The sequence below is a fragment of the Bubalus bubalis genome, chromosome 20 (assembly GCF_019923935.1).
Source record: "Bubalus bubalis isolate 160015118507 breed Murrah chromosome 20, NDDB_SH_1, whole genome shotgun sequence".
Lineage (NCBI taxonomy): Eukaryota > Metazoa > Chordata > Mammalia > Artiodactyla > Bovidae > Bubalus > Bubalus bubalis.
In genome coordinates this window covers 51,088,935-51,105,821 of record NC_059176.1, presented here as the reverse complement: position 1 = coordinate 51,105,821, position 16,887 = coordinate 51,088,935, and the positions used below count along the sequence as shown (strand labels likewise).

The following is a 16,887-nucleotide window of genomic DNA, read 5'->3' as shown; positions in this document are numbered from 1 at the left end:
TGAGACACCAGACTCAGGGTCGGGGGTTCGGGTTAAATCAAGTGGGCTTGCCATGCTCCGCAGAGGTGCTGGGAGGGGACCAAGTGCAGCTTTGTTCAAAGGCACAATCATATTTTTTGTTGTTCCGTCACTCAGGCGGGTCTGCTTCTTTGCAGCTCCAGACTGTAGCCTGCCAGGCTCCTCTGTCCGTGGGATTTCCCAGGAAGAATACTGGAGTGGGGTGCCATTTCCTTCTCCAGGGAACCTTCTGACCCTGAGATTGAACCCATGTCTTCCAAGTCTCCTGCATTGTTGTTGCTGTTGTTCGGTCGCTCAGTCATGTCCACCTCTTTGCAACCCCATAGACTGCAGCACAACAGGCTTCCTTGTCTTTCACCACCTCCGGGAGTTTGCTCAAACTCATGCCCATTGAGTCGGTTTTGCCATCCAAGGCCATTCTTTACCCCTGAGCCACCTGGTGAGGGTACTAGGGCCGGATGACTAGCGCCTCCCTCCCTGCAGAAATCGTGGTCTAGTGCCCTCTTGTGGCTGATCATGGAACTGGAATGAATGTGCATGGAAGGCTCTTAATGGGAGGGAACTTACACTTATATTCCCTTTCCCATCGAACTTATACATTCTTTCTCCCAGGGCTGGTCCTGGAACCCCATCTGTAGCTGACAAGCCTCATCAATTACAATAACTGGAAGAGAATCATCCAGAGAGCCAGAAGCTACCCTGGACAAGAAGAGCAGCAAAACCGCACAGAACAACAGCTGCAAGGGACTGGGTGCTCCTGAGTTTCCCTGCATGGAGGTTCCTGGCACCTAAACTTCCAAGGCTGAGGAGTGGGGCAGGCAGGCCCTGACACTTGGTTTCCCAACTGATGTCATCAGTAGCAACCATAACGGCCTCCCTGCTCTTGAGCCGACGCGTGCCTCAGCCACCCCGACACTTTCCCAACTACACGCCACCTTGATCATTCTGCTGCCTCCCTATACTCTGGCCCAGGTCCCAGCTCCTATCTATTCCCACTTTTCACGGACCCAGAAATACCCCTGCCCTTCCCCTCTAAGAGACTTGACTTGTATATTTGCCAGTTTGGCCTCTGTGTACCCACCAGATCCCAAGTACCTATTGCAACATCATTTAATCAGCTGCTCTAGGAAGGTGGATCTAGGAAGCCTAAATTTTCAGATGAAAAGATGGAGGCTCAGAAAGGTTAGGTAACCTGCCTAAGCTCACACAGCAGCAGCAGCCGCAGCGCCAGGATTTAAACTGAAGGCGATCTGGCCAAAGAAGCCACTACTCTTCCTATGACACTGAGTTGCCTTTCAGACAAAAGAGCCATTGAAAATCTCAGGGCCCAAGAATTGTTCTAATGGAAGACCTAGGTTTAAAAGATTAATTCAGGGTAGGACAAACTGAGAAAGTAGCGTTGACATATATACACTATCATGCATAAGACAGATGACTAGTGGGAAGCTGCTGAACAGTACAGGGAGCCCAACCCGCTCTGTGACGACCTAGAGGGATGGAGTGGGGCAAGGGAAGCACAAGAGGGAGGGGGGATATATATATATTATATATATATATATATAATGACTGATTCATGTTGATGGATGGCAGGGACCACCACAATATTGTACAGCAATTATCCTCCAATTTAGAAAATTTTAAGAAAAAAATAAAACATGAATCTGGTACAGGGTGTAGGATGGGTTGAGAGGAGGGGAGACTGGACTCAGGAAGAGCAGACGAGGATCATTAAAAGTATCCATGCCTGTGGGGCGACGTTCTGGAGAATGGTACTGAGAAGAAGAAAATGAGAAAGACCAGCATTAAGAGTTCTACACACACACACACACACACGCACATGCGTGTGTACATTCTCATCAAAATCTTATCAGTATTATTTCCAATGAGGAAACTGTGATCAAAAAAGTAGCCAGCCCAGGGTCACACAGTTGGGAAGAGGCAGGGTTGCGAACACAAGCTTCATTTAGCAGGTGCTGCTCATAAGCAAGGTTATACAGGCAAATACTCTCCCACCCAGTAGGACAGCCGTAAATGTTATCTTCATCCCTGCTCTTCAGAGGATCAGCCTCAATTAAAAAGTATCAGAAATAAGTAGATGGGGAAAGACTGACCACAACAGAGAGGGTCCTACCTGCAGCCTGGGGTCCAGCAGCCAGGAGATGGCCCTCAGGGCAGAGCCGCAGGCCCCACCCAGCCCATGGGCCCAGGCCCCACCAGGAAAGTGGGAGATCCTGTCTCCAAAGCTGGTAACTGTGGGACAAAGCTCCTTCACGAACCAACTAGTGCACAGAACAAGACGGCACCTGCTCAAATAGCAGACTGCCTGGAACAGCAAGAAAAGAGCCCAAAGCATGCACAGAACAGAAATAGGCCCCCGTGGCTCAGGGGTAAAGAATCGCCTGCCAATGCAAGAGACATGGGTTCGATCCCTGATCTGGGAAGATCCTTGGAGAAGGAAATGGCAACCCACTCCAGTAGTCTTGCCTGGGAAATCCCATGGACTGAGGAGCCTGATGGGCTACAGTCCATGGAGTCGCAAAGAGTCGGACACGACTTAGCAACTGAACAACAACAAGCCAATCCAAGGAGGGCCCAGGACCCCAGTTTGCAAAGCACGTTGATACCCACCAATGTAGATGGGTGTCTCTGAGAACAGTGATGCTCTAGAGAGGTTGAGAGACAGCACCAAGCTCTCACGTCTGGTAAATATCAGGGCCTTGTCATTCCTGAGCAGTTACTCGGTGTGTAATTCATTCCAACGCTTAGGAGTGGGAGCGGGCGGGGGTGGGATGCAGGGAGAGAAAGGGGAGAGATGCCTTGGAGGTCATAAGGCTCCCTTCTCCCATGACACTAACCCCACATCATAGCCTTCTGTCAGCCTCTCTGTGTCCCCATCAAGACTGATCTTCCTGGGCAGGAACCATCCCCCGTTCATTCATCTCCATTACCCCTGAGCAGATGACTGACCCCTCCTGCTGCTGCTCAGACAGACTTGGAGGGAAGGAGGGCGCTCCAGCAGACATCCTTCACCCAAGGCACTCTCCCAGCCGCCTCCCGGGGGAAGCTCAGGTCCAGGAGACTCACGTGCCTGGGCTGCAGATATGATGCAGGCAGGACCAGCTCTGCTAAGGGAGGCCCCGCCTAGGGGAGAGACCTACCTCCCTGCTCAAGAAAGGCTCTGCAAGCCAGGCCAGCCAGTGAGCATCTCGCCGGACTAGAGAGCCGCAACCCCAGGCAAAGGCAGCCGTGGATCGTCTCGTGCGCAGCACTGCCCTCTGGTGGCCACCGGGAGCCTAGACGCAGACGATCTCGGCAGGCAGGAAGCCAAAGGCGTTAAGGCTTGTTTACGGGGACCTCAGTCGTGATGTGCAGAGAACACGGAAGAGATGCAGTTGTGCGTGCGCAAAGACGCCCCCGATGCGCGCAGACAGCCCGTTTTACCGTGGGAGGCAGCCCAGATTAGGACTGCGAGTCTAAGACTGCTCCCTTCATCCCCTCTCTCTTTGCTGGAGTCTAAGGGCTCCTTTCCCTGCCTCTGGAAGAGCCTAGATCCCTCAGCCCCAGAGCAGATGCTAGCAGAGAGCGGGAGGACGAGAGCCTCACCAGCTGGGGAGGCGGCCTTGCGCGTTCTGGTCTCGCAGTGCTAGGAACTCGCTGGGTGACTGAGTCCAGTCTATTCATTTCTCTGGAGCCTCAGGTTCCCGCTCTGTAAAAAGGGGTTTGGCCCCAACTGTTGCTGAGCCCCTTTCCAGGTCATGATTTATGGTTCAAAGTCTTGATCTTTTGTCATAATTCAAAAACACTCCCGGACATCTATAAATGAAAACAACCAACATGGCGCCCTAGCGCTTGGGAGTCTATGGAGTGTGCGTGTGATCGCCCTGACCCTGACAGTGACCCCGAGAGGGAGACAGGCTCCAATTTCTAGAGGTGATCCCAGCTCCCAGAAGGGGAAACTGAGGGACTCCCAGATGGGGTGAACTCTTCAAGCCAAGCAGCAGCAAAATGGGGTGTTTCCACAGACTCCTGCCCTGCGGTCTCAGCAGTTTGCTGGGACCCCAGCTCTCTCTCTGGGGACAACTGGAGCCACTCCCCTCCCCATGTTCATCCCTATAGAGAGACAGAGCATCCCTGGGCAAGGGGGACTGAGACACAGGGCAAGAGTAAGGGTGTGTGTGTGTGTGAGTGTGTGTGTGTGTGTGTGAGTCGCTCAGCCCTGTCCGACTCTTCGCTACCCCAGGGAGTGTAACCCGCCAAGCCTCCCCGGTCCATGGGATTCTCCAGGCAAGAATACTGGAGTGGGTTGGCCATTTCCTTCTCCAGGAAGAGAAAGGGCAGAGGGAGGTAAAAGCTACTCATTTGAGGAGGAGGCAACAGAAACATCAGGAAGAACTAGAATTCACCCTCCAGGAAGATGCTCTAAACATCAGCTTCTAGCTCGAGATGGAGACACCAGACATCCCCTTGTGCTCCGCATCCAGTGGCAGCCTTAGAACTCCAAACTTGAACTGGGAGAAGCCGCCCCTCCCTCCGCTCTTCCATCCAGGCTGTCTCTGGCCATGGGCAATCGGGGACACAGTCCTGCTGACCGTGTCTCAGCCCAGAGCGGAGCTGGCAGGGACCCAGCAGCCAGCTTCCTGAATCTCCGCCAGTCTCAGCTGGCACCTGGTCTCCTAGAGGAATTGACCTGACCTCAGAAACCGGGACACCAGGGGGTGGCCAAGGAGGTCTGGGGAGAGGGCTTGGCTGAGACACGGCCTCGGGGAGGCTGCTGTCGGGAACAGGGCAGGAGGACCCCAAGTCTCCCCCATCATTACATCCTGTCTGTGTCAGCACTGGCCACGGCAGACTGGCCAACACCAGACCCACCACTCTCATTCGCCTTCCTCTCCAAGCCCAGCCAGGGGAGTTAGGGAACTGGACAATTATAAAGGATCCTCCTAAACCTTCATAAAATCATTTTTCAAAAACCTTTTACTTTATGATTAATTTATCTGGATGGTCATAGATTCATGAATGCATGTGTATAGCTGTATATATTCACATGCATAAAGAGTACTGCAAAAGAGAATAGGCAACACTGAATGTCAGACTCCTTTGCCACTGATTGGCTGTGTGAAGGGAAGTGGGTCACATGCCAACTCTGGACTCATTTTTCCCATCTGTAAAATGGGATTCATAATAGTGTTTATCTCAGAGAGTTGGTGTGAGGCCATGATGGGGTATTTATTGCCTCTGAAGTGCCTGGAACAGTGTCTGGAACATAGTAGGTGCTGTCATGAGTTACCACTAGTATCGACAGCTTTCCCTTTACCCAGCATGACACAGGCCACTGACTCTCAGACTGCTGCTATAACGGTAGTTGTAATTATTATTCTCATCTCAGAGAGAAGGCAACTGAGGCCCAGAGAAGGAAAGGGGTTTGTCCAGAGCTAGGAAAAGGCCAGGTCTCGGGGAGCTGATGGGGAAACCAGCTGCCAGCTTCTACTCCCTACTGGATGATTCTGTCTGGGGAGAGAATCCTGAATCTTCCGCCACCCAAATGGGGCACACTTTCGATGGGACAAGTCAGATGCGAGGACGGGGGCAAAGGGGAAGTCAGAAAGGACAGGCTCCAAGCCGACTGCCCCCACAGATCCTGGAGCCCTCTATGTAAATAGAGCTCAGCAGAGGCCTCAACGTGGTTCTAATTGGCGTGGGCTGCAGGCTGAGAAGAGCCTAGGGCTGCCAGCCTTGCATAGTTGCTGCCTCTGGGGACCCTGGATTTGGAATCATCGCCCCGGAGGGAGACACAGTCGTGGGCGAGGCTCTGGCTTTGACAGAATGCCCAGAGAGGGTGCCAGAGCCGAGTGGGAGAAGATGGGCTGGCACCTGGGCGGGCACGTCCTCCAGCAGCCTGAGAGGGCCCACAACTCCCTGCCCCTCTCTGTGCCTCTCCTGGGACCCTCGCAGGGAACATAAAGAACAAGATGACTCAAGAGGTCCCTTCCAGCTCTGAATTCCAGGAAGCCCTGATCCTTGTGAGGGTTCCACTGGGCGTTGGGCTTCTGGAGCCTTCATCCCTGATGGTCTGATGAGCCAATCCATCAAAGAGGGGTTGCAGGCATGCCCGGCCCTGGAGCGTTTGTGTTTCTCAAAGTGGAGGCCAGCAAGGCTCAAGGGATGACAGACGACCTGAGCTGAGGGCTCAGTGGGTCATTGATAGAGCCGGGGGCCCAAGTGCAGCCTTCACTCAGGCCACATTTAGACCCAGCTGCCAGGACACTCAGCCGCCCTCCACAAGGCCCTCCCAGATGGGCTGCTGCCTTAATGCTGCCCCTAGGCAGAAAAGGAACTTTCTGGATAAAAACGATCTGCCTGACTCGGGACCCAGAAAGGCCATGAAGGGAGCATGGTTGGGGGCCGGAGGAGAGGTGGGTAGCAGGGGGCTCAAGGCTCTTCCAGATCTTTCCTTCTGTGAGACACTCAAGTTCTCCCCTTCATTTTGTTTGGTAAATCAAGACAATAGGGCTAATAATCCCTGCTTCTTCAAGGAGCTGTGGCAAAAATAAATGAACAACTGGAAACTGGAAACCAAGGCAGAAATGAATAGGGTGGATTCATGGCGGTGAAGGATTTGCTACAAGGGACAAAGGGCAGGACCTGGAGGGCTACTGGAGACTGTCTTTTGAGCGCTGGCCTGGCCTCGGGTCTAGGGGGCCCTAGGAATCCTGATCCCCCTGCCAGCCTGCCTGCCCCCTCCTCCCACACGTGGCTCCCCCTGCCAATTCATCAACCCTCCCTTGGGACAGAGCCAAGAAGGGGAGCCAGGGGCTTCAGGACCACCTCTCCTAGTGCTGGCCCAGGCCCTGCCAATCCCAACAGCGGGCCCTGAGCTTTTCTAATTATGCATGCTTAAGCAATAAAAATTTCATCATGTAACCTCCAAACATGCCTATTTACTAAATTATATGCTTATACATCTTCCATCCATACATTAAATATTAAATATTCCCTTTTCTCAACGAGAATAACTAGAAATAGAAGTTCTAACATTTTCTTCTCACACCCAGCAGAGGCCCCTGCTTGGGCAAGGAGCTGAAGCTTGGCAGGGGCTATCTCCCCGCCTTGAGCTCATGGTACAGAAGCGGGCCTCATGAGAGGCCTCCAGTGAGAGTCCACAGGCTTCAGTGCATTCTTGCTAAGCGTGACACTTGGTCTTGGCAGTTGACTCCACACTGGGGAGCCCAGAGTCCTCCAGAGGTGGACGGGGAAGGAAGGGGAGACAATGGCCAGCAAGGGGACACCTGCTGCCCTCCTGAGGGCGGCATCATGGGGGCCAGCACCAAGCCCAGGGGTGGTGCCCTTAGAAGTGGTCCAGCAGAGCCTCTTTGGGCCCTGGGATGGCATATGTTCAAGCCGGAAAGGACACTGCCCCATGGTCTCAATTCATAGTTGAATTTCCAGGCTCAGAAAGGCTACAGTCTTCTATCGTGGTCCACAGAGGGTAAGGGACAATCTAGGGGAGTTGACTCACATGACCCATCCCTTCTCTAACCCTACCCTTCCACTGGCCAACTGGACAGTTCCCCCAAAGGGAAGCTTGAAATGGTGTCTGTGGTCCCAGGATAAGCCACTGGATGCAGCCCTCGAGATGGGGGACCCAGGCAGCGGCAGAGATGCCATGAGCCTGGGGTCAAAATCCACCCCAAGGGAGGGTCACAGGTTACCCACACTCTCGGCAAAGGGCCAGCTGGGGCAGGGGCCGAGTCCGCCCCCAACAGTCAAAGAGGAAGGTACAGCAGGCAGAGACCAGTGGGGCAAGAATGGAGGCCCCTCCCCCTGCACAGTTTCAGCGTTCCACTTCCGCTACGCAGGAGGGTGGTCCGCCACTTGCAGGATGCTGAGCTGACAACCGAGTTCCAGGCTCAGCCCTCAGGGGGCTAGGACAAGCTCTCTCAAAGCCAGGCTGGGCTGGTTTTATCCAAAACGGTCACATGCTAGGTCCCCTGGAGCTGCAAGATGGATGTCCTGGGCCTCAGGGTGCTCCTCAGAAGACTGAGCTGGGCTCAGGGTTCTGGCTCCAGGGAGGGTCCTCCAGGGAATGCCTGGAACCCCCCTCCCACAGCCTGGCGTCCACACAAAAGCTCAGGGCCTCTGCAGTCTGCGGTCCCCAGCTTCTCTCCAGGGCTATACCCACTCCCCCTTCTAAATCTCACCCCCAAAACCCTTCAACATCTCTGTCTACCTCCCTCAGGCCTAGCCTCAGTTTGGGGGCTCCTGAGTGAGCCCCATGATGTTCTTGGGGCCTGGCTCCCACCGCTGCCTGCAATCCGGTTCTCACTGGTAACTGTCGAGGCTGGCTCTGCCCATGACCCTCAGAAAGACTGAGAATCAAGGAGTCAGTGCAGCAGCAAGCGAAGCCCCAGATGATCCTTCACCCAGACAGGGGAGGGCCTTCCGGGAAGACACGGGAAATAAAGGGACCAGAGCCCTGGAAACGCCAGGGGCCCCACTGGTGGCTCAGGGCCCCAGCCAAGAGCCCGTGCTCTTCTCAAGCCAAAGAACACCCAGCCCAGAGATGCTGTCTTCTCCCCCTGGTCTTTCTAACAGCCCGAGGATGCACGGTTCCAACCCAGCCCCAGGCAGGCTTGGTCTCCAGACGCCCAGACGGCCCCCCTCCCCGCCACCACCCTTCTGCCTTTGTGACGTCAGAGCCGGCTTGGGCGCGGCTGCGCATGGACCCTTCTAGGTAAGGTTACTGTATGTCAGGAGCTTCAACCACAGAGGGACTGGCCTTCTGAACAGAAAGAGGCCGAAAGGGAGGGCGCCTGGGGAGGGACGGAGGTGAGACTCACGCGTCTGTCTTGAGGCCTTGCATCTGATCTCCTCCTGATGCTGGTGGGGCTGCCAACTCCCCATCAGAGGCACCCTCAGTCAGCCTCCCACGGGGGAGGCGGGAACCAACCCACATGCCAGCCCAAAGAGGAAGGACCACAGGAAACCTCTAGTTCCTCTGAAAACTCAGGTGTCATCAGTTCAGCACCTGAAGGAGAAACCTCAGGACCCCAGAGCCCCAGGAACAGGCGGGTGGCTGGGTGGCAGTCACCCCTGATTCCCTTAGCTAGGGCTGCTGGAACTCCAGAATGTGCCCCAGCCTCTTCCTCAGCCCCCAGAGCCTGTCCAAGCTGCACCCCCAGACATACAGCAGCATTAAGGGCTTCAGGCTGATGGAGGGCTGGGGTACCCCCTTGATGCCTTATCTCTGATACCATCAGACATCTGAGGAACACATTCCTTTCCAGCAAAGCCCAGGGTTGGAGTGAAGCCCCCCTCCCAGGTCCCACTAAATGAAGGCCCCCTCTTCTGCCTGGAGGGCTCCTGTCTGCCCTCAAGCCTCCATGAGCAGCCCTGCAGAGTGGGGGCCTGGGCTTTGGGGTGGGACCTCAGCCCTGCAGAGGTCTAAGCCTGGCTCACTGCCTGGGGCTGTGCACCCCCAGGAGCCATTTGGCAGCCAGAGCCTCCCTCATGGGGTAAGATACGGAGGGGTGACATCTGCTTCCCAGGGCGGGCAGACCTCCCCTCCTTCTCTCCACGGTCATCTGCCTCCAGGCCAGGAGGCTGGACCCTTCCCCAGTTCAGTCATACCAGCCACAGATATAACAGGGCACTGGGGAGAAGGGGTGAGAAAGGGTCATCCTACCCGTGACCTCTGACCTTCCCCCACCTGCCGCTCGGCACAGCTCCTGTGGGAATCCAGTTGCCTGGCTCTGAGGTGTTGGGGTGTTTTCAAGGAAAGGAGTCCCAACTCCCAGGTAAAGAGTTTGAGTCCTGACACAAGGATGGAGACACCCACAGAGGGACTCCCAATCTACTCCTGGCTCCCTGTCCCCACAGTTGCCCTTTTGGTCCTTCAATGGCACAGGGGATAAGAAGCCACTTCCTCCCTTCCCCAGGTCACTGACCTCTCCAGCAGTCCCATCTTAGACCCTCCGCCTGGAAAGATCAACCAGCTCTTCCCTGTCAAACTGCCTCCCCAAGCTTCATTTTTTCAGAGGGACCATTTTTCAGAGGACTGCTGCGTGGCCATGAAAAGCCTACGTGATTGTGACCCTCCCTGCCTCCCACTGGCTTCCTACAGACACACACATCCTTGAAGCAGAGAACAGGCTGAGTGAAGCTCACCAGCTTCCAGAGACCCACGGTGGGCACCCGGGCCACCATCTCTCCAGCTCTTGACCCACCCCATCCCCTGGAAATCCCCAGGTCCAGCTCCTGAGCTCCTGAACCCACTGCTGGGCTGCCCTGAAACCCCCCACCCCACCCCACACACACACACACACCCCCACAGGGTACTTCCAAGGCAGAGTTTCCGGGGCAATCTCACTCCCACCCTCCTCACTGCATCCTCAGGGAGGCCAAGATGCTGTGGCCTGCAGGTGGGAGAGGCTGCGCTGGGTCCATGCTGTTTTCTCCTGCCCTCCCCTCCACCCCACCCTTGGCTGTTTATTTTGTCACCCCAGGGCCAACTGGGTTGAAGGTGGTGAGGTTGGGTTGGGGGGCGGGTAGTGGTGAACGGTCCAGCCAAGATATGGGCCAAGCTTGTCTCCTGAGCCAGGATTCAGGGGGCACCTCCTGAGCTGCACACTTCCCTCAAACTGTTAGCTGAAAGAACACGAGCGGAGTCTCCATTAAGCCAAGAGGGCTGGTGGGCTTGGGAGCGAGCAGGACCGCAATTCCTCCTGGCTTTATAGCCCCATCGGACTGGGGGCCAAGGCAAGGGGAGGTCTGATGCTTAGGAGAACAGTTCCCACAGCCGAATCCGCCCAAATGCCTTCCTCAGACGCCAGCCAGCACTTCAGTGTCAACCCTTCTCAGCATCCCACCCACTTTGGGGGTCTCCAAGGAGTGGGGGCCTTGTGGGGGGGAGACAGGCGAGAGCTATCTCCTGAACGCTCACTATGCCCTCCACAACCTTCTCTGGATGGTAGGATGGGGGCCGGGGGGGGGGGTCACCTGGCTGAGATCAGTGGAAGAGAATCTGGACAGGCTCCCTCTCTCCGCCCTGGCGTCTGACCCCCACCCCTGCCAAAGAAAAATGCCACCCCCCCCCCCAAAAAAAAAAAGAGCAGGCCACCATAGGTCTCACTCAGATGGGGCAGAACCAAGCAAATGCCAGTCGGAGTTCGATTTTTCGAATAAATGATCACAGAAGGAGCCCCATCTCCCAAACACGCAAGCCTTCCCTCCTCCCTTCAGCAGCCTGACTCGGAATTACTGGAACAGTTATCAAAGCTCAAAGAGGAACGGGATCTGTAGGCGCGGAGATGCAGATGAGGGTGGGAATCAGGGGGTGGGGGGGTGGCTGTCTCGGAAATGCCCAAAATGGGGTGGGAGAGGGCGGGCGAGAGGGAAGAGGAAGGGGTAGGCGTCCATGACTGCCTCGACAGGTCCAAAGTCTCCCAGAGAGCAGCCAGCTTCCAACTTGTTTACTTGACGGCGTGTTTTGAGGTTTCCAAACGGAAAGAGTTAAACCTCTCGGCTGGATCGAGAGCAGTCCCTATCTGTCACCTTTCCTCCCGGCTAAGCGCTGCCGCCGCCGCCACTGTCGCTGCCCGGCGCCGCTGCCAGGGAATCGAACCTCGTCTACTTTATTCCACTTTAGCGTGGCCAAACTGTTGCTATTTAGTGGGGGGCCAAGAACCCGATTCACACCCTCGAAACGAGCCGCAGCGGGTGGGGGGTGGGGGCGGGAGCCGGGTCCCGCGTGCCCTGGCCGCTGGGGTCCTCTCGGGGGAGAGGCACACACACGCGCGCGCGCACACACACACACACGCATCGCCGGATCACGCCTCGCCAAGGCCAGAGTCACCTGGAATACGCAGCCCGGGAGCATCTCCCGAGCCAGAGCGAGCCTAATGCGCGCCCGGCGGCAGGCGGGCAGCGGCAAGCTGGGGCGGGCGGAGGGCCGGCTCCCGGCTGCGGGCCGGCGGGCGAGAGCGAGACGCGGAGCGAGGGGAGAGGCGGCGGGGCTGGGGAGCGGCCGCCTGACTTACATGGAAGTGATATTCCTTGAGATGTCCGTGATGTTGATGCTGGCGTTCCCATTGCTGTTCCCTGAATCCTGCCCTTCCAGGAGCGGGAAGAGGTTCCCATCGTCCGGCCGCCGGCAATTGATCTCAGTCTTGCTGCAGACACAATTTGCAGGGCAAGCCAACACGGAGCCCACATAGTCCAGCCAGACGCTTCCCAGCAAGAAAATCCGCCAGAAACTACACTTGGCTGGGCAAAGAGAGACATCCATCTCCGATCGCTGCTTCTAAAAAAGAGGAGGAGGAGAGGAGAGGGGGTGGGGTGGGGGGAGTGGGGAGAGCTGGGGGGGGAAGGAAACAAAGACGGCGAGGGAGGGGGGAAGGGGGAGGGGGCCTCTGCCTTTGAAACGCCGTGCGATCAGATGCAAAATCCTTCAGCGTCTGAAACCATCGCGGCCGCCGCCGCCGCCGCTGGGTGGGAGCCGCGGGGAGCGCCTAGTGCCGCGGTCTGCCTGGCATGGTGGCCGGCTCGGCGCTCGCCGGCTCGCCGGGTCCGGGGGCTCGGGAAGCGAGCCGACTGCTCTCCGACTCCGAGACTTTGCAGGGTGGCAACAGACGGTGGGGAGGCAAAAAAAAAAAAAAAAAAAAAAGGCAAAAGGAAAATATGGTGCGAAAGTCACCAAGTCCCACCTACTGGGCAGAATTAAAACGGACACACCTGCAAAATACACACACTCACACACACTCACACATCCATACACCCGGCGCCGGGAGGAGGGGAAGATGCAGTCGGAGCCGCAGCAGCCGCCGCGAATGGCTCGCCGCGCGCCTGCAGAAATGCACAAGTGCTCCGAGCCTTACGAAACGCACGGGTTATCGGAGCGTCTTCCTCGGCCCCCTCCCTCTCTCCCCCTCCCTCCTCCTCTCCCCTCCCTCCTCGCGGCCTCCTCCCCCCCACCCCCCGCCCCGGCTGGGAGCGGCAAGAGAGCGGAATCTCCCCCCTCCCTCCCTCTCCCACTCCCCTCCCCACACCCCTCTCCCTCTCTCCCCGCCCGTCCTCTCCCCTCCTCCCCACCCACCCACCCACCCACCCACTCGCCGGCTCCCGGCGCTCGCCCGCACCGCCACCCGCAGCCGCGCGACCGCCCGCTCCACGCCTAGCGGCCCGGCGCCCGCTCGCCGCAGCCCAGGGAAAAGCCAGACGGAAGGGAAAAAGTTGCAGTTGGGATTGCGAGGGTCTGGACTGGGGAGGGGGACTTGGCGAGCTGGCGGCGCGACGCGGAAAGGCGCTCTCCTTTCCACTTTTTGGCCCTCGCGCTGCCCGGTTTTGCTGCAGCCGGACCGCGAAAGGAAGTGAAATGAACGCGGCCGAGGTGACCGGGGAGCGCTCCCAAGCCCGGCTGGGGTTGGGGAGGGGCACAGGCTCGGAGACGGCGATTAGGAGTGCTAGGGCGCACAGGAACCCCAGAGAGGCGCCCAGGGCCGGGGACCCGCGCCACGAACGCGCGGTCCTCGGTCTACGCGACACTCGTTTCCGTAATCTAGACTCCGGGAGCTAGGATCGGCTGGGAGGGGACTGCAGGACACGGCTGGGTAGGTGCCCCCGCACCCCCTGCGCCTTCTTGGCGGCGGATTTTGCGTCCTTGGGCAGACTGGGAGCCGGGAAGGAAGGAACTAGCGCCGAAAGGGCTGCGCTGGAGATCCGAGGTGGCTCGAGGCGAACCGTGCGTGCGAGAAAAACCGCCGGGGAAATTGAGATGCAAGGGGCATTTTTTGGCAAGCACCAGGCCAGTACCGTCAGAGGCCGGCTTCTCGGGCTCGGCGATCGGGTGCGCTGCGCTGGCTGCCGGGCGAGGGGGTGGGCGAGCTGCTTTCTCCGGATTCGGGGGCACAGGACCTCCCCCCCTTTCCCTCCCACACAAGCACCCCTTCCTGGTAGGGGCGCAAAGCAGGTGCAGCCTGACACGCGAGCTCGGTTCCCCGCGGGAGAGGAGGCGAGCCCCCGTTCTTCGCCTTGGTAGCGATTTTTCTTTTTAATCAAACGTCAGAATGCCAAGTGTGAGATGTTTGCTGAGACAACCGGAGCATTCGCGGTGGGAAAGGAGAAGAAAGGGTTAGGAAAGTCCGAGCAGGCAGACACACTACAGCATTCACACGCAGAAGAAAGCGGCGCTCTCCTCGCCGACTTGGAGGAGGGCAGGCGAGGAAGCGAACACGCTGAATTCAGCTGCATCCAGCATCTGAAAGGATTCTCCCCCGCCCCCCTGTGGATTCCGATGCAGGTCATGCAACTTGCGGACAAGACGGGGGGATGGGGGAGATGCGGGTGCCACCGGCCCGACCCGGGCGCAGTCTCAGGCTGGCTGGGCGCCTGCGAGTGGCTCTGTCGCCGTGAGTAAACTTGGAAGCCAAAAAAAAAAAAGAAAGAAAGAAAAGAACGTGTCTATAAAAGGCAATTTTTCCCGACTCCCTCTTACATTCCACCTTCCCTTGGCCTCGGTGAGACTTTTACCCCCTGTTGCCAGTGTGGCCTCCTTACCAGACTGGCATTTTGCCCTCCCACCAGCAGGAGGGGACAGAGAGTGGAGACCTCCATAGACTCTCAAACCAGTTCCTACTGGCCCAAGGCCATCTCTGATAGCCCCCAGTGCCAGTCTGTGAGGAGCTCTGGAATTTCTTGATTGAAAATCAGGGAAACTGAGGCGTACTCGAAGCTGTCCCTTGGCCTTTTTTTCAGGCGGTATTAGAAAAACAGGGAGAAGCTTTCTCAGACCAGGTCTGGGGAAAGTCCCGTAAGCAGGGTATGCCATGTGGATTTGGCCCAGCATCAGTTCTCCTGCCTGGAACTAAGATGGTTGTGTCTTAAAGGTGCCATGCACACTTTTGTTGAGAAAGAAATGATTTTTAACACTTCCAGCAGAGAAGGGGCGGCATCCATAAGTCAGAACAAATTTAAAACACTTGTAAAACCTCTTTGGAGATGGTACAAGGGCAGCTGTGGAACAAGGGGCCCTGATGAGACAAGAAGCCTTTCATTGCTCCAGTGTGATGGGATTAAGATGAGGCGTTATGTTTATGCTGGAGCTCCAGGCCTGAGCAGGAAGTGGCAACTTACAAGGAGGAAGGCCCTTTTAAAAGCTGACAGGATGGTCCAGGAGTGGAGAGAGCAGTGTTCTATTCGGAAACTTAGGGAAATCACTTATATATGGCTTTCATATCTGTAAAAATGACCAGATTGGTCCATGCTGCCCAAAGTGTGATCCTTTGACCAGCAGCATCCACATCACCTGGAAGCTTGGTAGTAACGCAATATCTGAGATCCCACCCCAGACTGAGTAAACCAGAAAATCCATTTTAACATGCTCCCCGGGTGAGTCATGAACACATTACAGGGTGAGAGGTACTGAGGTGACTCCCCAAGTCCCTTCCTGCTTGGATAGTCTCTGACTCTACATGGACCTGGGTGGAAGGGACTTTTGAGGGAAAAAAAAAAAAAGAGGTTACAGTGGTGTGGATTCTCAGAATATTATTCAGTTAGGGTGACAAAAACTGGGTATTTCAGATGCAAGGGCCTTGTCAAAAAACAGACCTGTGAAGTATCACTACAAGTGCGAGGGAGAATATTCTCATCCTTCATTCATTCCTAATCTCTGAGAACAGCCAGATCTCAAAGAGGGGGCAGGAGAAATTGTCCAGTGCAGATACCCTGCTCTTGGCCAGCAGGGGTACAGAGCATCTGGGGTGTCTTGTCTGCTTGGTGAGAATGTCCTGGTTGACAAGGAAGAGTGGCTGTCACATCACCGTGATTCCTCCAGCCACTGGGTCCTAGAGATATCGTGACCTGCCAATCAGGGGATAATCCCTCCCATCTCTTGCAGCTAGCATCTTAGAAAGGAGGAGACTTACCAGTGGATGCCATGCTGATCAACAAGAGGCAGGAGCGGGCAAAGTTTTTTGAACAGTAAATAAACCTTCAGTTCAGTTCATTCGCTCAGTCGTGTCCAACCCTTTGCGCAGAAACCTTTTAATGCTGAGCAGGCACCCTCTGGTACCAGGGGTGTGGAGAAGACAGGAATATTCCTAAGCTCTGGATGTGGTCGCCCATGGGTCAGGCCAGAGTAGGGGGCTGCCTTCCAGAGCACAGTGATCCAATCTAGAGAAACCGAACATGTCTCATCCCAAAGGGCATATACCAGCTGTGTGAGCACCTGAGATTTCTCCTTGATTATGTGTTTGTAAGGTGTCCCCAAAGCCAACTTTTCTGCCACAGGGAAAAGGAGGGAGGAGAGTCAACAATCAAGAGACACAAAGACAAAATGCTGAGGGGGGATCATCACCCCCTGCCCCAGTGCCACCCCTGCTGGGCAGCTGCCCACATGTCTGCCCCCTTCCCAACCCAGCCATCTCCCCTTTCCCAGTGAACACCCACCTCCAAGCCAGCCACCACATTACTGGGATGCAAGCCAGACCCCAGACGTTTCAGATTTACCCACCATGCCCCTCTCCTAAGATGTCAGCCTCAATTCAAGAACTGTGCTGCAGAACTTTCTAGTTCGAACAGAAATGGGACCCACCACTGTTACTCTGAGCCAGGAAGGGAACTGTGGTTCTGGGTGGTGACTGGGTGGGGAAGGGGGGCGCCCAGGGGAAACAAAACGAAAACTAGATCCCCAGAGAATTTGCTGTTCCAAAGAGTTACTGGAGCTGGCAGGCTTGGACTTGGGTCAAAGAAAGTCCTGTTTCCTGGGTGGCCTACACTCAAGATGCGAGATGAAAAGGCATGGTTGGAGGCTGAGAAGATTTAATGGTATCCAGAAGGCTCAGCGCCAAGGAGGGAATTTCAACCATACATGGAGAG

The 16,887-nt window shown here is 56.3% G+C and overlaps 1 protein-coding gene across 4 annotated transcripts in view; it reads right to left on the bottom strand.

The window, feature by feature from the left end:
* NTRK3 (neurotrophic receptor tyrosine kinase 3) overlaps window positions 1-12,981 on the bottom strand; it is a 433,575-nt gene extending 420,594 nt beyond the window's left edge. For 3 of the 4 annotated variants that reach the window (XM_006070045.4, XM_006070047.4, XM_025271113.3), the window contains exon 1: window positions 12,054-12,974. In XM_006070045.4, the coding sequence (XP_006070107.1) occupies window positions 12,054-12,301 (248 nt within the window). In that variant the 5' untranslated portion in view covers window positions 12,302-12,974. Of the gene's footprint in view, window positions 1-12,053 lie in introns of all 4 variants that reach the window. The other variant, XM_044933422.2, reaches the window with a different exon arrangement.
* Between the last annotated feature and the right edge of the window lie 3,906 nt (window positions 12,982-16,887).